The 24,192-nt window shown below is 38.8% G+C and overlaps 1 protein-coding gene across 1 annotated transcript; it reads left to right on the forward strand.

Annotated features, from left to right (window-relative positions):
• The first annotated feature begins 1,095 nt into the window (after nucleotides 1–1,095).
• Nucleotides 1,096–23,660, forward strand: VSX2 (visual system homeobox 2). Its single transcript, XM_070931404.1, has 6 exons — nucleotides 1,096–1,186; nucleotides 1,229–1,552; nucleotides 2,751–2,835; nucleotides 7,039–7,162; nucleotides 20,809–20,989; nucleotides 23,329–23,660. Exons 1-6 carry the CDS (start codon nucleotides 1,096–1,098, stop codon nucleotides 23,658–23,660), a joined length of 1,137 nt encoding a protein of 378 aa, XP_070787505.1.
• The last annotated feature ends 532 nt before the right edge of the window (nucleotides 23,661–24,192 follow it).

Here is a 24,192-nt window from a genome sequence, read left to right on the forward strand (position 1 = left end):
GGCACCCATTCAGAGCAAAGCTCGAAGTACTGCATAAACGATTTGGAAAAAAAAAAAAAATCTCCCGGTCGCTCTTAACGATCTTCAAAACGATTGAATGTTCACTCTTCGATCGGTCTCTCTTTTTAAAAGTCTCCGTTCGTTTAAAATATGCCACCGGCAGCATACACAACTTCGTTGTTTCGTTGGGCTGTCCGCGAAATTTACAGCTAGAAGCCCGCCACCCTCTGCGGAGAGGGGCATCTCCCTGACAGTGGCAAATGCCCCGCCTGGCCCTCCACCGGTCTGTTTTTAAGAAGTCAGAAGTCAGCCAGGACTGGCATTTGAATAAGCCTCGAAGCGGCGGGAGGCGATTTTATTGGTGAATGGAAAGGAAATTCACCTCGGTGGCTGGGCGCCCTTCCGACCAGGCAGCGTTTGCCTTCCCCTCCGAAGGAAGGGCGGGTGGGGGGAGGCGCCCCTTGCTTTGCCCCCCCACTTCTCCCCCCCCCACATTTGCTTAGCCAAGGGAGTCCCCCTCCCCCCCCCCCGCTTCTCTTCCTGCTTTCTGCCGCCTCCGGGCCTCTTTCCAGCAATCCAAGTTACACGCTGTCCCCTCGGCGATGGTGCTAATCGGTGAGGCGCCCGAGGGCCCGGCCTGGAACGACGCCAGGCCGAGCGATCCTTCGGAAGGGGGTGGGGTGTGTGTGCTCCCCTTCCTTCGCTTTTTCTCTCCCGCGGAGTCACCTGGCCTTAAGCGCTCCCACACCTGTCACCAATCGGGAGGCGCGCAGAGCTTCTTTCTGGTCTTGGTGGCGGAGGCTCTTTGGTGCCAGGCTCGGGCTGGGCTCCTCCGTGCGCTTCTGCACCCGGCGCGCCCCAGGCCGACCATCCTCTCCCGCCTCCTCTCTTTTCACCTTCTCTCTCTCTCTCTCTCTCTCTTGCCGTCTCCCTCCCCCTCCCCCCCCGCTTTTTGGAATTCCTAATCGCGGATGGCCTCTGTGATTGGCTGTTGGGTTCTGATCCCGCTTGGGCACCAGCCTGGGCGTATAAAACGGGCCTGAGGCGGGGGCTCCCGAGCATTCCCCGGAGCGGGCACAAGGGACCAGTCACAGCATGACGGGCAAAGCGGGGGACGCGCTGGCCCACAGCCTGCCCGGCAAACCCCAACCCCCCGAAGGCGCGCCTCCTCCTATGCCGGCCTCCGGTTCTAATGGGGCAGGGGGTGTAGTGGGGGGCTCTGCCGCAGGGGCCAAGCCTAGCTCGGGCCCTACAGCACCACGCTGCACCGGCTTCGGCATTCAGGAAATCTTGGGCTTGAACAAGGAGCCGCCTTCCCAACCTCGCGCAGCCCTGGACTCCTTACCCGCCGGGCACCTGCTGGCGGCCCGCTCCGTCCTCAGCCCAGGCGGGGTGGGCGGCATGGGCATGGGCTTGCTCAGCACGGGCAGCCTCCCGGGTTTCTACGCGCAGCCCACTTTCCTGGAGGTATTGGCCGATCCGCCCAGCGTACACCTGCAGCCGCTGGGCAGAGCCCCCGCGCAGCTAGACACCAGCCAGACGGCCAGCTCAGGTAGAGCTCTTGTGGCGGAACAGAGCAGTGGGGAGGAGGGCCCTGGGCCCGGGAGGAAGCTGGGGGACAGCTGGGAATGCTATCCCGGGAGGTGAGATCTCTGTCCTTGACCAGGTGCTGCGAACCACTCCAGACAGACCTCTCTGTTGCAGCTGATCCCGAAACGGCGATCGCTGCGCCCCCCCCCCAGCCTATCTGGCAGGGTTTAAGAGTCTCCCCGATGCAAGGGATGCATCTCTGAGCCAGCTCGTTGTCATTTCCAGACCTTCCCCGATTTTGTTAGAGGTGAGCAATTTTCGGCTAAGCGCCTTGCAGTCACACAGTGTATCGAAATAAAATTAATAACACCGAGAGACAAAATGGTGAGATATAGAGGTGTAGGAACCAAACCTCGCTCAAAGTACTCTTCGGCCTTTTCTGGACAAAAATGCAGCCGCGGTGCGGCTTGAATTACCCTAAAAGTCCCGTGCATATTAATGGGCACTAAGGCAATAAGCATGAATCATTTGATGTCTTAAAATGTAAACCAAAGTAATATAAAGAGAAATGCAGTAACGGTAAGCATTAAAAATAACACAATGTTCCGGGAAATCTAGTTAAACAGGAGAGAGAGAGAGGCGCATGATTAGATTAGGGATCCTAACAAGAAAATGCCCAGCTGCTTTATTCTGTTCCCTTTTTCCAAAGTCCAGAGTTTTCTTTTCCCCACCTGTAAATACAAGGAAGATTAGAGGAATAAAAAGCTCCCTGAGAAATTTAGTTCCTGCCTATGGAGTGTAAAAAGCTCTCCCTTTTCTACATAACTTTTGCTTTCCCGTCTTGATTGTTTGATATTTTAAAATGCCAATGACAATAATTCCAATATTTTAAAATTCCAATGACAAACGAAATCTCAGTGTGGGAGAACGGTCTGATTTGAAAAAGAGAACTAGAACCCAGGCCCAGGAGGGAGAAAAGATGTGGGGAAAGTAGCTAGAAGAGAGCGAGGCGTCTCCCGGCTGGAAGGGTTTACGGGGCGCCCTCAGGAAGCGAAATCCGATCAAACGAAATCCTCCCCACAAAAGCCCCGATCCGAGAAAGGTCGGACAAGGCCTGCGGGTGACAGCCTGACGTGTTCCGCGGAGCGGGGAGGGGGAACCCACCCCCAACCCCCCCAAAGAAGCAGCCCTCTCCATCGCTCCCGCCTTTCTGTCTTCAGATTCCGAAGATGTTTCCTCCACGGACAGAAAAATGTCGAAATCGACCTTAAACCAGAGTAAGAAGCGAAAGAAGAGACGGCACAGGTAAGGCAGCCTTCGTTTTCAAGGCCGGGATTTGCGCTTTGGGGCAACAGCAGCAGGACACGTTCCTCCGTCCCGGACTTGCCGCCGGCCCGGTGCGCTTGGCGGGGTTTTGCTGGCGGGCCATTTCCCTTGCCCACCACGTATCCCCCTCAAGTTCAAGTTTCTCTTTGGCGGTGCTGGTGGGGGCTCTGGGGAGGGGAGGGCGGGAGAGCGATGATCGAGCGATGTTCCAGCAAGTAGCGTCACAGCCTCTGTCAATGGATCCTGAACGATCCCTCCTTGGTCTTCAGGTTTTACTCTGAAGCACAATTCCAAAGAAGACAGAGGCTGCGTTAGGGGCCAGATTTTCTCCACGCCAAGCTTTGCATTGTTCACCTAATTTTTATTTGTCGAACCGTCAAATCCAAACATCTCAAAGGGGGACCTTCCTATATTTCTCGCTGATCTCCAGCGCTTTTCTTTCAGAGCTGCTCGAGGGAGCTGTCCAAAGGGTTCCCCATACACTTTACTTTCCCTAAAGCCATCGAGGGCTGAGAATAAAGCAAAGAAATTAGTATGCTAGAGCAGTTTACAAATCAAACTATTGCTTTACCCAACCAGATCAGCTTTTAATTCAGGTTTAATTTTCTGTAAGTGCTTGGCTTCTCAGCAAGGGCATCACTGAGTTATCAAGATTTCCTTTTGTCTGTAAAATAAATTTAATTTCTCTTTCCCATTTGGTAAGGATGCTGATTTTTTTTTTTTTTTTGTGATTAGCAATAAAATACAATGTCTGAACTGACAAGAATTGTAACCCAACCCATCTAGAGAATTCTAGATGGGAGAAAGAAAAATAGTTTGGAGACTGAAAAACACACCACTTTACAGTAAAGCTGGGGGAATCATCCAAAGAAAAGTCTGCTGTCCTTTCTTACTGACTCAGACTCCAAGAAGGATCCTGTCATTTTGCTCTCTCCCCTCCCCTCCAAAGTAATCAACAGAACAAAAACAAGTGTTGGGCACCCCTATTGCATATTGGTTCTGTTTTGTGTATTCAGCAGCAAGTCCACCTGGATATGATTTGAGAAGATTAATTTTGCTAACAAGCAGAATATCTGTATTATGTTAAATGTCCCTGTGCAAGGCTAGCTGTAATGAAAAATGAAAAAAAAAAAAGAATGGTTTATTTGCTTTGAGAATTACAACAATTGAAATTGCAACAAATAATTCTCAGTTTTATTGATATATGAACAAATGAGGGCAGGAACTTTTCAAATGAATTGGGCCAATATACAGGGATGTACTTGCTCTGTAGTAGATCAGTGTTAGAATTCTTGCAGGTTTTATATTTCAGTCTAGAATGAATGGTTTCAGAAATTTGAAGATTTTAGTGTTGAACATGTTAATAATTCCATAATTTGCAAAATGCAATTTTTTTTAAAAAAAGACATTGTCTTCAGGAAATGTTCAAAAAGTAGTAGCAATGTGGAGATGAATTACACCTCTCTATATCCCGAGCAAGAGAGGAGAGGTTAGCTATTAGTAGTATTGTTTTTACATAGAATCTGAAAGAATCTGTTACAAACAAATTTTAAGATTACATTTTGAAAGGGTGGATTTTGCCTGTATTTTTTGACAGGAATTCTATCTCCCCTCAAAAGGAGTGGACAAATTTAAAAATAAAAATCCTGCCACCACTCTTGGGTCCTAAAATAATGCACAATAAGCGAAGCAATTTGTTTTGAGAGAAAGGCAAGTGAAGCATTACAGAAGCTTGCTCCATCTATATAGGTGATCATTCTGGGAGAGCAAGACGAGATTGGGAGACAGAAGAACACAGATTAGAGGGCAGAAGCAGCCCCTCATAATGTTAGTATTATTAAGCTGATGGAAGTGTTTAATATTTGCATGTTAAGAAGTAATTCGGATAAATGTAGACAATGCTCTTGGGAAATATGTAAATATTTAAAAATCAATGCTTAATCTTTAGAATCTTGGCTTTGATTTTTTTTTCTTTTTGAAGCAGTTTTTTTCTTCTAGGAAGGTTGATTTCATATTATTTTCCAATTTGCTTATATGCTTGTATGTGTGTTTAGACACATGCAGACACAAGCTTTTATATAGAGATGAAAAACACTGGCTTCCATGGAAGGTTAATCTCATAACCAGAGAATTTTTATGCTTCAGAAATTAGTCAGGATGTTTATTCAGATTTGGAGCACAACATAATCCACACATTTTCGCCTCTGCAGGTATCTCTCATCCCCTTCTGGAGTTGTGCGTCCATTTCTTTTCAATTCCAGGGGCTTTTTTTATGCCTAACGTGAGGAGAATGCCTAATTTAGGCTATTGAGATTTAGGAGAAGCATATCTTTACTATGAAATTAGTTGCTTTGACCCGGTAGAGTCACAGACTGAGAAACTAAGCTAAATTCCTGAAGATAAGTGTTCTTACATTGTAAAGTGTTTGGAGTATATTCTTTACAAACAAAATATTAGAAAATGAGAAGGATTGGAGTTTCCAAATGTTAGGAAAGGAGATAATAAAGGATGATGTTACATCATCAGTAACACATTGGTTACTCTACTCTGCCAATTAAGGATTGGAGGTAAAATAATTTCTTTTGAAAACATTAATGTGAACAATATTTTGCAACAGCAAAAGCAGACAAATAAATAGATGGATTTTGTTCTTGAAAACTTGAATGTTATCATAAAATCTGTTGTTCAGTGTCTCATTACAGGTAAGGAAAGCCCCACATTTCTCCATTTCACAGAATTTAAAACTACTTAACAGGAGCCATAGTGATGGAGTTTATGGAACCCTCTTGTTAGGTTTTGTTGCAGCACCATGGAACTCTTAATGAATGTTAATGCTCCACTTCACAGAAGGAAATGATGATAATTCTAATTTGGAACTGTTTTTAATCCATACCTATTATTAATTCAACTGATTCTATAGTACCTGGAACTAAATTGTGCCCCTTATTTTTAACAAGGTGCCAAATTTTTGTTTGAAAAACAAAACAAAACTGGCTTAATCAGGAATAAATCTAAAGACCAATAGGAGTAGCTTTTATATTTGGTGACACTGTACCTATTACATATAGGTACTAAATTTAATTTCTAAATTTAGACTAAAACACATTTATTTGGGTGCAAGCTCACTAACTTTCACATTGGAATGTTTAGGATCACAGGGTACATGAGCAAAACCAGATTCTATTTACTATCCCAGAGAAGAGTATCTAAGTAGAGATGGTATGAAGGAACCCACACTATAAATGATAGCTATTCAGAAATATTAGAGGTAGTATAGGATAGGATAGTGGTAAATGTATGTATCTCTCCTCTCTCCCCCTCAAGTTTTTCTGGAAAAGCTGGACAGATATTTTAGATTTCTCCTCTTCTTAAACAAAATAATGTCTTTGTTTTCATAGAAACATTTGATTAATTCCTGTTAGAGGGCAGGGCAGGGCAGGGCAAGAAGCAATAAATAGAATCTTGTTAGAAGGAGACCCAACCTGGAACTAAGGAGAAATTTCTTAACAGTGAAAACAATTAAGTAATGGATCAGCTTGTTTCCTGGAGTTGTGGATGCTTCATTGCTGGAAGTTTTGAAGGAAAGATACGACAGCCATTTGTCTGGGATAGAATAAGGACTCCTGCCTTGAGCAAGAGGTTGGACTAGAAGACTTCCAAGATCTCTTTCAGCCCTATAATTCTATTTCTATTTCCACAATAGTTACAGTTTTGCTACCCTCTTTACTTTAATATTAATGTACTTTATGGAAAGAGTGCAATCTTCATTTGCTTCAATAGTTTTTCTGTTTTTCCTCTACAGTGAATGGGAAGACCCAATGTCTATGGAGATTCTGTCATCCAGGTCATGGTTGTCCCAAAGGTGCTTTTTCAAGAGGCAACTGGAATTTCTTGGTTTTTCTTTGAAGACCTTTCACTTCTCATCCAAGAAGCTTCTTCAGCTCTTAAGAAGCTTCTTGGATGAGAAGTGAAAGGTCTTCAAAGAAAAACCAGAAAGTCCATTTGCCTCTTGAAAAAAGCACCTTTGGGATGGGAAGACCCAATGTACTTTCCTTGGCCTTCTTTGTCCTAAGAATAACTCTTTTGTATAATGTATTCCTGTTCTTATTTTTTCCTTCACTGCTGTGTTTTTTAAGGTGCTTTTTTTTCTTTTAACTTTTTTCATCATTGAATTTTATTTAGGACAATCTTCACATCCTACCAGCTGGAGGAACTGGAAAAAGCATTCAATGAGGCTCATTATCCTGATGTTTATGCAAGAGAAATGCTGGCTATGAAAACAGAACTTCCTGAAGATAGAATACAGGTAATCATATTGCTGTGAAATTCAATCATTGCATGTCATGAGTACTCACTATTTTTTTAAACATACTTTGCTTTCTTTGAAGAGAGTGATATACTCTGTAAGATATGAATTCTCCCATTTGATGCCAGTGAATTTGATAATGTGGGCTGCTGGATTATTATAATCCAACACATTTGGAAGGTACAAGATTTAGAAAGGTTGTTTTAAAGGACTGTCTTGTAACTGATTCACCCCAAATCTCAAAAGGTAATGCTGAATTGGTGTGCTTTCTTGTGTGCCTAAGCCTGCAATAATTGTTCTAGCTTTTATTAGTTAGACATTTTATATATTGCTTTTGCATGCTGAAGATTAACAAAATGTTGAAATAAGTATGAGTTTTCTGTAAGACTTCATCAGGATTCAGGATGCATGACAAGTTCTGTAACTGCAAGACTTTTAATCCAAATGGAATAGAAGGTAGGCATGTTGTCCAAAATAGTTATAAATCAGGATCAAGAGAGTAATAAACAATCAGGAAAACTAAGGAATATTCAAGGTGTAGTGACACTTAGAATAGTTGGATCAGCTTGGAAAATAGGCCTTCATAAGATGGAGAATAGGGACTGGTCCTTAATGTTAGCTGTCTTGACATTGAGAAAAGTTGATACCGAAATAGATGGCACTTTTCACATCCAGAGCTCATACATCCAGTTGCATTGGAAATAGAATGCTGGTAGAATTGGAAGTAATGTAGTGAAGTCTAAGAACTCAGAATTTTTCGAGGCCCACATATGAAAAAACACCAAAGAGAAGTGGGAACCTTTGGCTGTGATAGGAAACCATACCTAAAATGACCTTAAGAGCAAATAATTGGTTAATACTTTGGATCTTCACTAAATTCCCCCTTTTAAATACTGTATTTTTAATTAATTTTGTATAAAGTTTTATAGAAGAGTAGAATAAGTCACTATTTCCAAACTACTAAATTTACTTAATTTCCTCTGGAAAGACATATGTTAAAAAATTAACATAAATGTTATAACATATGAATTTATCCTAATTCTTCATGATGGAAATAATAATTCATTCAGACTTTGTATGTTTTAGAGGTGTTCATAAACAGCCAAACATCAAATAACTTAGTATAGCCAGAGATTAAAGTTTTCATATAGCAGTATAGTTGCTTTATGAAATAATGGTTGATGAACAAAAAGGCTCAGCTCCATTACATTTTGAACCAGGGTTTAGATGTCATCATGTTATAACACTTAACGGCATTCAACACTTGACTTCCATACTTATTTTGTTTAACTAACAATTTAAACTATTTAAACTATAAATATTGCAATACATCACACAGTATTATAAAGATTGTATAAAATGAAGTTGATATATTATTGGAACGTCTTGGAGTGAGTTGCATAATGGGATGGATCTGCCCTATTTATTTTAGGTAAGAATACATAATTTTGTTAGCATATCTTACTCCATCTTTCAATGCAGTTATAGCAATGGAATAGATAAAGCTTTCAGGCATCAAAAGACTTGAAATATAGATAAACCTATGATCTTCTGCATTCAAAAAACAATTCTCTGTAATTGACCCATGATTCCTTCTACCTTGTTCCTTGCAAAGGAATTACTTCATCAAGAAATTATTTTAAAAATGAATAACATGGCCCTGGACAGCCCCATAGATTTTTATAAAAAATAAAGGAAGTTTGTTATTTATATACAGTACATTAACAACATTATATATTTTATATGCAGCCCAAGACAATTCCTTTTCATTCATGGTGGCCCAGGCAAGCCAAAAAGCTGAACAACTATACTTTATATAGTCTGAACGATAGATGGCTAAGCAAGACTAAGAGTTATATTTTAAACATCTAGACATTATTTCATGAGGGCTTCCCCCATTAAGTATTAATATAGCATTGGCCTTTTTGTTAGAATAATGATGTGAAAACTACAACAATTTCCTGTTCTTTACAATTGCATTCTTCATATATTTGCATATATTCTGCCATCCTTCTGCCCATTATATTTTGGGATCTCATCTTCTTATAGCATCCTCCAATTCAATGTGTAACCAAGCTATAAAACTGTTTACTTAAATTATGCACAATAAATCATCCCTTCTCCAGCTCTTTAATCATTTGGTTGCTCTTTACTGAATTTCCTTCAATTTGTCAATCTACCTGGCAACAAGACATCAAGTGTGCAATGCAATACACCAAGAATGGAAAATGGAAGGGGAGGAAAGAATTCTACCCTTGAAGTTCATTGGTATCATTGAACTGATATTGGCTTATATTAGTTGAGATTCTAATATCAGAAATCAGATTGTACTTCATGCTCTTTTAACTCATAGCAATTATTTTATATGGTATTAACACTTGCTGTTTTTTGTTATTCCCGATGACTCATTTGTTAGAACTCTAACATTTTTGGCCAATGGGCATATCTGGAATTTTGGGAGAATGGTGTCAGTTGCTGTGCCTGTAGTGCATAGCAAGGTTGCTTGCCCAATCACAGGAACATGCAGCATGGCATAGGTCTGTTATGGTCATGTTTTTGTCAGTGAAGATTGTAGATTTACAACTATGGGGACTGTGATCCAGAAGATAAGTAGTAATCCCTGAACATTTGTATTGGCTTCTGAGAGGCTTTCCAGTTAATGCTTTATTTTGTGCTAACGTTGTAAATTACTGGGAGGAAATTACTTTTACCCAATTCTCAATTGTTAAGTTGCAGTGCTGGAGAAAAATACATTTTTATCTGAGCTAGCTTTCTAGTATTTTTAGCCCCAATATGCTTTAGGTAAGTATAAAGTCCTTCCTTAGACACTAATTTAACAATCTCAGTCCTGAACAAACAGTCTTGTATCACAGGATACATAATTAGGTCTCCCTAATAGTGATTTTTCTAGGACCTTCCTCTCAAGGAAGACCTGTCTGAGCTCTTTTATCAGGTGAGATTATTTTTAATGAGTCCAATAAAATCTGGAGAATGTGGATGCCAGATCCTATGTATATTTTCTTTACTATTTCTGAGATATTTTAATTGACAGTGATATTTAATTTCATACTGTATTTTTTTAATTTTGCAGTATTATGGTTGATAGTGTTATGGATGCAATATTACTTCAGAAATTAGAATGAACAAAACCTCTTGGATTTTAGTCAGGGCAATGTTTTTTTGTGAAATTTCTTCAAAGAAATTTCTTTAGACGGAGAATCAGTTTAGGGAATTAAATGTAAATGTAAATCAGGTTTTACTAATGCTTGTCATACCAAGGAAGACAACGTATTACTGATTCAGAAAAACGGGTGGATAATAATTGGCAAAAGAGATGGCAGACGTCCTCAATCCAGATTTCCCCCTCAATCCAGTTCATGTATGTTTTGATTGCCTAAGGAGCAAATGTAATCCAATCTTTAGAGTTCACACAGGAATGTTAGATTGTTAGGCAGGAGTGCAAATTATTAGTTTTTAAATTATTCATATTATATTTTAAGGCTGAGGTAAAACATAATATCTGGGGGATTTTCTACTTTTGCTGAAATGACCTGATTGGCTTTGGGCACTATGATGGATCTCTTTATCCACTAATCCAAGTATTCTGATTTCATTGCAGTACTATATCAAGAAGAGATACATATTTAACTTTAGGAAAAGTACTTGGACTTTTACAATTGGATGTATTTGTTCTTCACTGTTATTTTTTTTCACTTACTCTAACCTGTTTTCCTCAAATATGTATTTTCTTTCATCTATTATTCTTCAGGATACTGCTTGTATTCATCTGACTTGCTTAACAATATATCCATCTTCATGTTAGAAAGTGAAGCATATTTTAAAGTTTTACACCTAAACTTACTTCTTCCTTTGTTAGGTAATTTCTTCCATTATTCTAGGCTTGATATCAAACTTTAGTGTTTCTCATTCAGGTTTCATTCATTATGAAAGCAAGGCACCAACATTACCAATGCATCTTAAAAAAAAAGAAAGAAGTATATTACAATTTATCTAATATTTTGGTGATATTTTTAATAAATGAATGTCTGTAAAAAATTTTTTATGTCAAATGTTAACTAGAATTGCAACAAGTGAATTTTGGATATACTAGTTTCAATTAAAATTTTAGGTTTATAATTAGATACATCACTGGCAGAAAAGATTTAGGTTTGGAATTAGATACATCACTGGGAAGAAAGATTTAAACCACAGTGCCTAATGCTGTACTAATACTAATTTCCCTCTGCTTCTGCAAAGCAACAGGAATAAGAGCAGCTATCTGTTTTGTGATCAGCCATGCAGACCATGTGCTTCTTTTCCTATACACATTTAACTTCATATCTTTTTATAGTGTCATAGAAAATGATAGCACAGTAAATATTGCAAATAACTGTGATACAGCATATGAATAGGGAGACACAATGTATTTCCTGGTTTATACAACTTTTTCAGATCTCTGAAATAACACTCCAAATTCCATATTTCCTAAACAAGTCCAAATCTGAGCAGATGGGAAGGTTTCGAAACCACACATCTGAAAAATGTCTCATTTAAACTCATGTGTTTTCTTAAATGAGAAATGAAAATAACTAGATACCTTTTATTGACAAAATAATTCTGAATAAGTAGGTTGCTTCTATAGAAATCCAGTAATAGCTTGTTGCCCTAACTCTCCCAATGTGCTGAGATGTTAATTTTAATTAGCATAGTTTCTGCAATGTGTGTGCTTGTGTATATTTGACAACATATTAGGCAAAACTAGACCTATTGAATTAAAATTCAATCATCAGTTTTACCATTACAATATAATTTCCAGAAAAAAATAAATGAAATCTGGCCTAAAATGATTCAGTCTAAACAAATAGCTGGGGTCTTTTTAATAGTAGGAAGGGTATATTAATTTAGTAAAATGTACATATTTGTATACATATATACATTCAGACCATATACTGAAGATAAAAAGATCAAATCATAAGAGAAAGACCAGCTGTCTAATCATAAGAGTTTTAAACTAGGTGCTACAACTGCTATAAGAGGAAATTATAATTATAAAATTATAAAAAGACTTTGTTTCAGAAGAATCAGAATACAAAAGGAAAATATTAAGTTGAGCCTAAGAGACAAGCTGGAAATCCAGCATACGTATCAGTTACTCTGCTACTTGACGGTTTCTCTGCCAGTGTAACCTCACAGGTGCTGAAGTTATTCAACTTCTATACTTTGGAAGATGGTTCAAGCAGAGGGTTTATGGACTCCAGGATGAACACATGCTCCTCTTTCACTGATTGTAATTGGCACCTTTATTTACCAAGAATCCACAGGAATTGAAATGATAGAAGAGATGCCTTGAGTGCTGGTGGAAGAAGAAAAGCAAACTTGACTGAGCAGTTACAAACTCAAGCTCAATCCCATACCATAATGGAAGTACTTCTACTTCTACTCCTTTATTGCTTAGGTGACTGTCTGGGAGTGTCCAACTCCATTTTAAAACTCCTGCCTGGGTGCAGTGACTGTTTCACAGGGTATTTTGCCCATAACATTGCTCAGATTTGAATCTTTGCTCCTAATGGATGGACTCTGTTCTGACAAGTAGGGCAAAGTCTTGCAATAAAATGGTTGAAGCAAAAAAGATGAAGGTGCTGTTTGCCCATTCAAGGTTCCTTGCCTTTTGACCACCCGTGAAGGAATAGCTTCCATGACTTGGGCAGTTCTCCTGGATGGGCACGTAAGGGCTATGGTCAAGGATTCTTTGTCCAAGCTTCAGCTTGTGCACTGGTTGTGGCCTTACTTGAAGCATGAGGGGTTTGCTGTGGTAGCTCAGGTGATCTTCATCACCTCTCATTTAAGGTACTGATACACAATACTCAGTATGTGAGGATGCCTGTGAAGTCCACCAGGAAGATCCAACTGACTCAGAATGCAGTTGTTTAAGGGTGCTCATCAACACATTTCATAATCATAAGTTTATTTGTCAAGCATATATAAGATAACAGGTAAAAGTATAAACATAATTTGAATACATGAAAAAAGAGTAAGTAAAAAGAAATATTAGGACAGGGACGGTAGGCACGCTGGTGCACTTATGCATGCCCCTTATATACACTTATACACTCCTTTGGCAGTGGAGTATTTGCACTATTACCTTTTATGACCTGTTTTATCCATTCATCTTGTGTAGATGGATGAGAAGCTCTTTTGGTTCTAGCACATATAAATAAATACACAGAAGTTCTTGTAAAGCGAGGAAAAGATCTGACGTATTTATTACAATTAGTCCTTGTTTAATGACTGGTTGCTTAACCATTGTTTGGAAGTTAGAACATATTTCAAAAAAGCTACTTATGACCTGTCCTGTAAATTACAATTACCACCCCTCCTTGTGCAGTCACGTGATTACATTTTGGCACTTGGCAACTGGCTTGAATTTATGATTGGCTGCAGCATCCTGCAGTCATGGGACCACAATTTTTTAAGTAGAAAATGGCAAAAAACTCTGCCCATTTAATATGCTGGATTCACTTAATGACCATATGATGCAGTTAACAACCATGTGATTTGTTTAATAACCATGGTGACTATGTTAGTTGTAAAAACAATAATAAAATTGAATCTGGGCATGTGGTCCCTTGACTTGCGACTGCAATAACTTATGACTGAAATTCTGGGTTCGTTTGTTGTCATAAGTTGAAGACTACATGCGTACAAAAGATCTAATGGTGTTCAGACTAGTGGAAAGGGACAGTGATTTTATATTTTTAAGAAGATACTAGACAACCATTTGTCTGAAATGGTTTAATATTTTCTGCTCAAGCAGGAGGTTGGACTAGAAACTCTGTTACTCTGTTATTCTCTGTTATTTATTGGATAGGGCTTATAGGAACTTGTTGGAATAAGAGACCTTATGTAGATTTCAATACAGAAAAGGAAGAGGTAAGTTTCAAAAATAAATGTAAAGCGATTAGAACATGTCAGAACCTCAAGAAAAAAGTTTTCCTACTCCATCCTTAAGTAAACAATATGAGCTAAATGGATAATTAGTCTGGTATTACATAACACAGTGTTTTACTTTTCTTTTGCTGTTGCTGTCTACTACTGATCTCTAAAACTTATTGAGGGAACTACTAGAAAGCACTTGGGCTTTTCTAATTTATATATGCAAAGGAAAAGTATATACTGTGTAATGAAGGAAGAGTAATGCATTAACTGAATACTCAAACTCCCAAAAATCTATGGATTTTATTATATGGTAAAGAAGAATCTGAGAACATTTGGATATCAGTTTGGCCCTCTGGTGGTGGATCTGAGATCACTGGATAGCAATTTCGTCCTCTGGTGGACAAATTAAGTAAACACATGTCAAAGTCCTATTAAGTGTATCATTTTAAGTTTTCTGCTGAAATGTTCCAAGGATGCTGAATGTAATCTTCTATTTATAAGCCAAGAAAGCTGCAGTTAATCCTTTTTTAAAAATTGGACCATTTATTTAAGAAATCTTAAATCTCTTTATAAACACTGTAAAACTAATCTAAAGTAAGCGAGCTAGAAACAATATAGAACAGAATAACAAATATAATATTAAACATAGAATCAAAATAAAATTGTATCAAATGTAAAAAAGCAAGTTACTAAAAGAACACACAAAACACATCACCTTAGAATCTGGCATACAGTATAGCAGAATAAATTATTCCAAAATAAAGGCCAGTCAGTGAAAAGCAGAAACAGGAAGCTGCAGTAGAATATATATTAACCTTGGAGTAAGATCTGTTTATGTGCAGAACACATAAAAAGCATTTAGCATTATAACCTGAAAAAATGTAAGATGGTGTACCTCCAACCACATACTAAATAAACCTAACAGAAAAATGCTACTTGCAGTCTTCACTTCATCCAGGAATACCCTCCACTTGTGTTTATAGAATTAAATGTCTGTTTAAATTTCAGAAGTAAGCAAAGTGAGGGTTAATGTGTGTGTAATATCTTTTTCTTACAAGTTAAAAGAGATATCTTGTATTTTTGATTATAGCAGAGTGGTAAACTGTATTGCTGCGATGAATGAATTTCTGATATTGTTTGAGGTAACAAAGGATTTGTAAATAATGCTTCATATAGCATTTTCTCTAGATTAGCTCTATTCCTAAAGTGTCTTACCAGGCCCTCCAGTTTGAAGGAGAGTTTGGTAGATTTGGTTGGCTTAATTTTGGAAGGAGATATTAACCACACATATTTATTACATTGGACATTATTTGCATTGACAAACAGTACCACAAATTTTAAAATAGTGCAGTGTTTTTTTAAAAAAAAAGATAAAAAGGTTTAAAGGGTTTTTTAAAAAAAATTGTTCAAGAAAGTAGCAAAAAGGCATCACTTTTTAAACAGTATATAAGTATTATTTAACCCTAATTCAACAGAAGCAGATCAGTTTTCTCGCAACAGATGTTCATCCTTCTATAGACTTGCTTACTTGCTGGGTTTTTTTAAAAAAGCAATATATTTAGTTTCTGCTGCTTACTGATTTTAAACCAGACATCATACCAGTTATATTCATGTTACTTTAAATAATTTTTGGAGGGATGTCTATCCGCATGCTATATGTATGCATATCTGAATATGCTGACTTTAGTATTAAAATTTTAATTTCCTTTTCATACATTGCAATCTGTCACAACTTATTAATCATGCAACAGATATAAAATCCATATGTATACAGTATATAAATGTTTGCTTCCTGTGCTGAGCAAGTCAGTACCCTAGAATAATTCCTATTCCCAGGAGCGCAGTGACATTTTCTGTACTTTAATTCTAAATATGCAACATAGCCTACTAATGTGTAATCATTCCCATTGAATCTCTGTTCATAAATAAGACCTACAGTTAACATTGTAGATATTCAAGTTTTGGGGTCATAAAAATAAGGCTAGATTTATAAATAATGGCTGTCAGAAGAAGCTCTTCTAAATATTTTTAAAGGACATGGCAAATGCTTGGAATTTGGAGAAACATTCCATCATTCTGACAAGCTCTGGAATCAATACCTTTTGCTCTGGAATAAGCAGGAAACTGTACCTGATTCATTCCATCGATGTGGAATTTATCCCTTAATACAGAGCACTTCTCATGTTTGAATTTGTACACTGATGGAACAGGAAAGAAAACATATAGTACTGGATAATGTAAAATCTCATTGCATGGAGCCATCTAGCGGACAAGACGAAGACAAGAAGAAGAAATATACTATATGCAAGTCTGATCGGGGAGGGCTGAGTGAAGATTTCTGTTCAGACGTTTTCAGATGAGGAAGTATTTTTATATGAACTGTTTTGTAATGCTCTTATAACATTTTTATTAATTAGAATACCAACTTTATTTTTAAACATGCATCTTCTGGTAGCTATTCTACAGGCATAACATTCATAATAATTCGTCCTACATTCAGACGAGAACACACAAACATTCAACATAGGTTCATGCAACAAATATATTTAGATTGGCATTTTTGGTTATATTAAAAATCCATTTAAATACACATATCATTATATGGAATAATGTCGATACAAACACAAATTCATGTGTGCTTGTGTACATTAACTACATGCATATGAGCCTGCTTACATATTCAGATTTATTTCAGTGTACCTGAGATGCATAAAAATATATCAAATGAAATTTACTACAGTTGCATTTAATTTCTTCATAAACTGTTCATCTGTAATATTTATTTCATTTATTATTATTATTCATATTTCTATGCCGCCCACTCTCTGAGGACTCTGGGCAGCTTACACCAAAGACAGTATACTAAATAGCATATTGCCCCCAACAATCTGAATCCTCATTTTACCCACCTCGGAAGGATGGAAGGCTGAGTCAACCTTGAGCCGGTGAGATTTGATCCGCTGATCTGCTGAATTAGCAGTCAGCTGAAGTAGCTGCAGTACTGCACTCTAACCACTGTGCCACCTCAGCTCTATAGTTTGTTAAGCCATATGGTAAATTGTATCCTTAAATCTTAGTTTTCTGGTTAAATGCAGAGGTGCATAATAGACTGTTCCTCCCTACTTAATTCACGATTGTCTTATTATCACAGTATGATTACACATAAACAAGAGTAGTAAATTACCACTTGCTCAATGATTGTTCCTATTTTTGCTGTGTATATGAATGAGATGGGTAGACCAGAAGAGAATTTTCTTTTGAGATCGGAAGGCAGTTTGAAAGACAGGACATTTTAGTTATATATGCTTTTTTCCCTACAATACAGGTGATCCTCAATTTACAACCATAATTGAGCCCAAAAATTTTGTTCTTAAGCAAAAAATCTGTTAAGTAGTTTTGCCCCATTTTATGACTTCTCTTGCCACGTGTCTTAAATGAATCACTGCAGTTGTTAAATTAGAAACAGGGTTGTTAAGGGAATCTGGTTTCCCCATTGACTTTGCTTGTCAGAAGGTCACAAAAGGGAATCACATTACTCTGGGACACTGCAACTGTCATAATTGTGAATCAGTTGTCAAGGATCCAAATGTAAATCACGAGACCATGGGGATGGTAGAACGGTCCTAAGTGGGAAAAATGTCATGTCGCTTTTTTCAGTGCTGTCGTAACTTCGAACAATCACTAAATGAACTGTTGTAAATCGAGGACTACCTGTATATGCACAACAATTATTTCTCAGTGTTTCCAAGCCTCATTGAACTAGATATTACCCTACTCAAGCTCTTTTGAAAATTGTTATTATTACCTGTGATATTACCTGTTATTATACCTATTAAGAAAGCCTAATCAGCTTTAGCTTAGCTTAAAGTTTATACTACCTTTTTTACATGAGTTCAAAATCGTTCACAATACTTAAAGTGAGAACATTAATTTCTACAAATCATTCACAGTCCTTTGCTACTTTGACAATTTTAAAATATTTTGGTTCTAATTGAACGCAGATTACTTATGCAATTCAATACATTTTTAATACTGGATTTATAAGAATGCTTATTTAGGAGTAAGAATTAATGCTTATTTAGAAATAAGAAATTAATATCAAATTGATCATGATTAGTATTGTAAATATCCGTCTTATCCTTATTTAACGCAAATGCATAAACTTTTCATATACTTATTGCTGTAACAAAGGAAAAACGGGTTTAAATAATAACTTGTCATTGTATGTGTATACACAGTATACCCATACAACAAAATTCACTTAACACCAAAAATGAGCATGTATGATAATGATGACAAAAAAAATACCCAAAAGAAAAAAGTCACAAAGGGATTTTGATCTGTGTTACCTGTAACTTTTATGTAAGCATAATTAGTTTTGCAACCTTATTTTAATATCCAATCGGCAGTGGAATTCAATAAAATGTGTATGTATAATTATGTATTTTGTTAATCTCAGGGGGCTTTCAATGGGGAGGGCTATGTTTCTTTCTCTGCGGGGTTCCACCCAAAATCTCTCTTACAAGAATTTGAAGTTTCCTTCAGGTACCATCTCCCTTTTTCGGGGACTCCTCCTGCTCCACCCTGCCTGATTCTGCTGCCGCCCAGCGGAGTCATCACAGGGTTAAGCTGTCAGCGCTGTAATGTTAAACAGGTGTCAAAGGCGCTTCGATATATCTGCAGATTGAAATCAAATTCTTTGCTGTATAAAAAGATAAATTACCCAGGCGATTCCCGCCTCGGCCCACTCATCAGGACAGCGCCAGACGGAGAGCAATTTTTTTTTTAATGTGCTAACGACCTAATCAAGCAATCAAGTCGGAGAAGATTGCTGAGTGACCCCCCGAGCATCCATCTGCCAGCGAGCCCCCACCATTCATTTCCATTCCGCCGGGGACGGCGCGTGGCTTCCCTGGAAAGGAGGGAGAGAGAGAGAGGAAAGGGAGGGAAAGAACAGGAGGGGGGGGGCTTAAAAAAACCCACCCCTAAACAAATTAACACCCAATTTTCTAGCTTAATTAGTTAAATGAGAAAAAGCTGGTGGCTGCGGTGTGGGGCTATACTTGCCGCGGAAGGGAGGGGTGACTGTCTCGTGGAGAATCGAGCGAGAACTTCACTACCACCACGGCATTAATTAGCGCGGGTCAATGGCGCCGATCCCCAGGGAGCAGCCGCTTTAATTTCCCGTGGTATTTCAGTGCCTGAGGCCCATCGATTCAAACTGAAATTAACTTATTTTTCAATCAGGCCTGGGCTGCCCCTGGAGCTGACTCTTCCTTTACCTCCTCCTGAATAGACCGCGAGCAATTTTTCATCTCAAAAGCTGAGGCTTCTCTCCGAAGCGGGAAAAAGGCGAGGGAAGAGCAAGTGCGCCCCCCCCCCCCACTCCAGGCTTTAATAGATTTCTGCTAGGCTCGCGGCCGAAATGGTGGAAGCCTTGATGCCGCCAACGGGATGTGTTTGCGCTACCCAAGAGGGTTAAAAAGCAGTCGATATTGTACCCCATCTCTCTCCATCGCCTGGTGGCCTCTAGAAGTTTTTCTTGCGTTCCCTATATAGTCCGAGCACTCCTCGTTTTTCCTCTCTCTCTTTTTGACCTCCGTTAAATAGAGGCAAAAATCCAGGCCACTTGCCCAAAAGACATAATGAGAATTAATTATAGTCCTGCACTGAGCTATCTGACTCTGTATTATCACACTGTTCAGTTGGAAAAGTATGCACAGTTTTACTTAGACCTTGTTTGAAGTGAAGTCTGAAATTGCACTAAGAGTCCATTGGAATTTGCAAATCACATTCAGTTCCATTGTGGGAGTGTCCATATATAATTTAAACATGAAACAATTCAGTATGAACCAGGACAGAGAATTCACATTCTGGGTCATTATAATCTTGGCATTACCCTTTTGAGCAGAACAAAGGGATATTAAGGGGAAGTTATTTGTCCAATGGAATTCTTTTGCCTAATTTTGCAAAAAAAGCAGATTTTGGCAATATGCAAGAAACTACGAGGCTGTGCTAGTTAGGGTATGTGAATGGCAATGAGTTACGGAAAACAATGAAATTATGTTTGCTTGATCCTGAATTAACCATCTGTATTTTATATTAGAGTATTGTGAACTCAGCTGTTACATTTTACTTTCTCATCCAAAGTATTCTGCAAATTGAGTCGAGCAAACCATGCTTCAGTTAATTGTGTCTATCTTCCCATCAAAATACCATGGCCCCATATGCAGCTTTTACCTTGTTCAGTCAAAACAGATTTTGGCGAGTCAGTTTGCAAGTAAATGTAATGAAAATAAAAGCTATTAAAATATCTAGCTGTATTTGGTGGTGGCAGGGAGAGTGAAAAATTCTGCCATATGTCTGACTGGGAAGTTATTACAGGAAGGGAGGGAGGGAGGGAGGAAGGAAGGAAGGAAGGAAGGATAAATGGAATGTTCTGGGCTCAGAAAAAAAAACAGTTTTGTGTACTGGTACCATTCTCAATCAGGCCAAGTGGTTTCATCTCATTCCCAGTCAAAGAATGAAATAGTCTTGGATCATCTTTAGGCATACTAGTTTTAAAATACAAACAACCCTTCACTGGGCTAGTCAGTGCCTTTTATTCTGTTTTACGTATTCATCTATTTAAATTGGACTCATTAGGGTTCAGCAATCATATGACAAATAAAAATTATACTTTCCTTATTAAACAATCTTTTTTATTGCAGGTTTGGTTTCAGAACCGACGGGCCAAATGGCGAAAGAGAGAAAAATGCTGGGGAAGGAGCAGTGTAATGGCAGAATATGGCCTGTATGGTGCAATGGTTCGTCACTCCATCCCACTGCCAGAATCCATACTGAAATCAGCCAAGGATGGCATAATGGAATCCTGTGCTCCTTGGCTGTTGGGTAAGAGTTCAGTCTTGAGAACAGATCTATATTTTGTTATAGCCAGAGTCCCTGGCAGGGTTCTGACAGAGTGGAAGGGAATTAAAGTAGCATTTCCTGGTACTGTGCCCTCTATGTGATTTGGATTACTAGCCATGGTAGAAGGTAGATAATGGGTCTTTAGGCTAACACACCTGGAAGATCTGTTCAGAAAGCTTTTATTGTGTAAAATAGGTAGGATAGGAAAGAAATATCTGAACATGGATTACTTATAGACATAAAGCTCAACTATGGCCTCTCTACTGAATCTAGAGGTTGCACAGATCAGCATGTATGGCTACCAGTAACACTTTTTAATGGAAGGTTTTATTAAACTTTATGGAATATAAAACCTTTATGTCTAATGCTAATAGTCTGTGTTTTATATAATGCTCCCACAATGTCTTTGCTAAAAACATTCTTCATATTTTCTCAGCAGTTTACCACATGGTAAACTGTTATTATGGTGAGAATCCCCTGCCAGATGTTCATGCTGGCTTTTGATAACTTTGATAAACTTTTGATAACTTTGAGCAAAACATTTGGAGATCCTTTAAAGGTTTTTAGAAGCTTTCTAATTCAGAAAATAGTAATCACGATTCATGGTATAAGAAATATATTTAAGGGTTTGGGTAGATTTATGCATATAAATTGACCTTGATTTACCCCCATTCATTTAGGTAAATTATTCAAATTTACCACAGCACTGTAAAAAGAGACTTATGACTGGTCCTTGCACTTATGACTATATGTCCCCACAGTCAAATGATCAAAATTTGGGTGCTTCACAACCAGCATGTATTTACGATGGTTTCAGCATCCTGGGTTCATGCAATTGCCATTTCCAATCTTCCTAGCTGGCTGCCAACAAATGAAGTCAATGGGGGAACCTGGATTTGCTTAACAAGTGTGTGATTCACTTAACAACTGCAGTGATTTGCTTATCAACTTTGACAAAAAAGGTTGTAAAATTGATGTGACTCATTTAACAACTGCCTTGCTTAGCAATGGAAATTCTGGTCCCAGTCATAAATTGAGGACTACCAGTGTAAGACGACCTCTGCTGGATCAGACCAAGAATCTTCCTTGTCCAGCATTCTTTTTGATGTCTCTGGAAGTTTACAAACAAATCTTGAAAACAATTGCATTCATAAATTCCAAAATTCTTGGTCAGCCTTGGTATTATTTTAGAGGAGACCAAAGGATAAATTTCTTTTCACCTCCACTCTTAGGCCTTCCTTTCAGGAGCATCCTAGCATGGCAGATTGATGCCTGGAGTGCAATCTGATCAGTTAGATGAGAGGTCTTCAAAGCATAGGATAGCTGGCTGGAGAATTCTGGGAGTTGAAGTCCACAAGTCTTAAAGCTGCCAGGTTTGAAGAGCTCTGAGTTAGATGGTAGTCAGATGAAAAGTCCATTCTCAACAGTGTTAATTGTGCATAAAGAAGCCTTTTTCCCTTCTCCCCTTCCTCCTGTGTGCCAAGAACTGTGGAGGCTCAGCTGTAAACAAATCGTATATGCAAGTAACTTAACTATGACAAATTTGCCTGATATTTTAAAGCTATTTAAATATAGTAGCTGATTTTCTCATGCACTCCTGTTTCTTCCTTAGCTTTTCTTTTCTGTTTTTCAAGACTAATTTCTTCAAATTTAACACCTGGCTTCTTATAAATGTGCTGCTTCATTCTTCAGTCTACAAGAAAGTGAGAATTGAAAGGACGGGGTGGATGGTATACGTTAGGGAAAGGAAAGCAGCCTGTAAGTGTTAGCATTTCCCTCATCAAGCTTTGTTTCACATACAGATTCACTTCTGTATTCGGTGAAACTCTGCAGCCTAATGGGATTAGGGAGTGCTGTCTCTTTACTTTCCTCTGCCCTAGTCCATTAAACTGCAGGGATAACAGGTTTTGTCATTTTGCTACCTTAGAAATCTTTGTGTTTTTTTATAAACATAGATTCCTTTTGTAACCCCGCTTTTTGCGCTATTTAAGGACAGTTCATTCCCACACAGGATGTTTCTTCCTCCTCCAATCTAAAATATGCAGATTTGACCTCAGGGTTCAGACACAAAGATAAATATATGTAGGTGGAACACTGGTGTAAGTTTCTCCTCAAGCCTGGCTGTTTCTGTCAGAGAATTAGCTGGAGGTCTTCCTCATGCAGGGCCCCTTCATTGGGCTCTCTGTGTGACTGCTGTTTGAAGCAAGGCTTTCTGCTTTTCCTTAATTCTGGCCTTTCTTTATCTTTACTGTTTTCAGTTCAAGATGGCTTTCCCATGCCCAGGCGCTTTTCTAAACCCGAATACCAACAATTCTTTTTAGGGATGCACAAAAAGTCTCTGGAGGCAGCGGCTGAGGCAGGAAGGAAGCCGGAGATGGAACGCCAGGCCCTGCCCAAGCTTGACAAGAGTGACAAGGAAGAAAGGGGGCCAGATTCCAAAACCACCATTTCCCAGGAGGAACTCAGAGAGAACAGCATTGCTGCCCTCAGGGCCAAAGCTCAGGAGCATAGCACCAAAGTCCTGGGGACCATCCCTGGAGATCCTCCTACCCCAGTCAGGAAGCCAGAGAAAGAGGAAGAGGCAGCCACGGCAGAGGATGACCGGCAAATGGAAAAATCAGATTTATTACAAGAGGATGAAAAACTGGTTTAGAAGGAAGGGATGATGGGAAATCAGCCATCTTCTTGAAGACTGATTCATCTAGTAGCTTCAGCCTCCTCTCAGACTAATGGGGTCCTTCCTGTAGTCCCTTCTCACCTGGAGGGTGGATCCACTTGATCTCTATACATTTCAGGAAATCACAGGCTAAGGCCATCTTGTGTTGGGTGTGTTCAGAGACTGATTCCCGCAGGAGCATATTGCCCCTGCAATCTTTGCGCTCAGGAGCCCTTGGGCTCTGCCTCCCTCCATTTCAAGAAGGGAGAGAAAGGTGGACATTGAATACCTTCACAATTTATTATTATATTGCCCCCCCACCTGCTATTCAGCCTCCATTACTCCATTTTCACTTCACCTTTAAAAATAGTCATCTCATTATCTAGATTCACACATTGTGATAAGCCATGCTTTATTTTAACCATGATGTTTTGAGTAAGCTTCAATGTTTTGCTGTCACATTTAAGCCATATATCTTAGTTTACAAGTTACAGTGTTTGACTCAGACAGCATACTAAGCCAAAGCAAA

This window comes from Pituophis catenifer, unplaced genomic scaffold (genome assembly GCF_029215685.1).
Source record: "Pituophis catenifer annectens isolate HBS135680 unplaced genomic scaffold, rPitCat1.0.hap2 SCAF_1, whole genome shotgun sequence".
Classification (NCBI taxonomy): Eukaryota; Metazoa; Chordata; class Lepidosauria; order Squamata; family Colubridae; genus Pituophis; species Pituophis catenifer.

Coding starts and splice junctions, on each gene's coding strand:
- VSX2 (XM_070931404.1), top strand. CDS start 1,096: ATGACGGGCAAAGCGGGGGACGCGCTGGCCCACAGCCTGCCCGGCAAA. Junction 1,187..1,228: donor TCCTCCTATGCCGGCCTCCG/GTTCTAATGGGG, acceptor GCTCTGCCGCAG/GGGCCAAGCCTAGCTCGGGC. Junction 2,836..7,038: donor CGAAAGAAGAGACGGCACAG/GTAAGGCAGCCT, acceptor AATTTTATTTAG/GACAATCTTCACATCCTACC.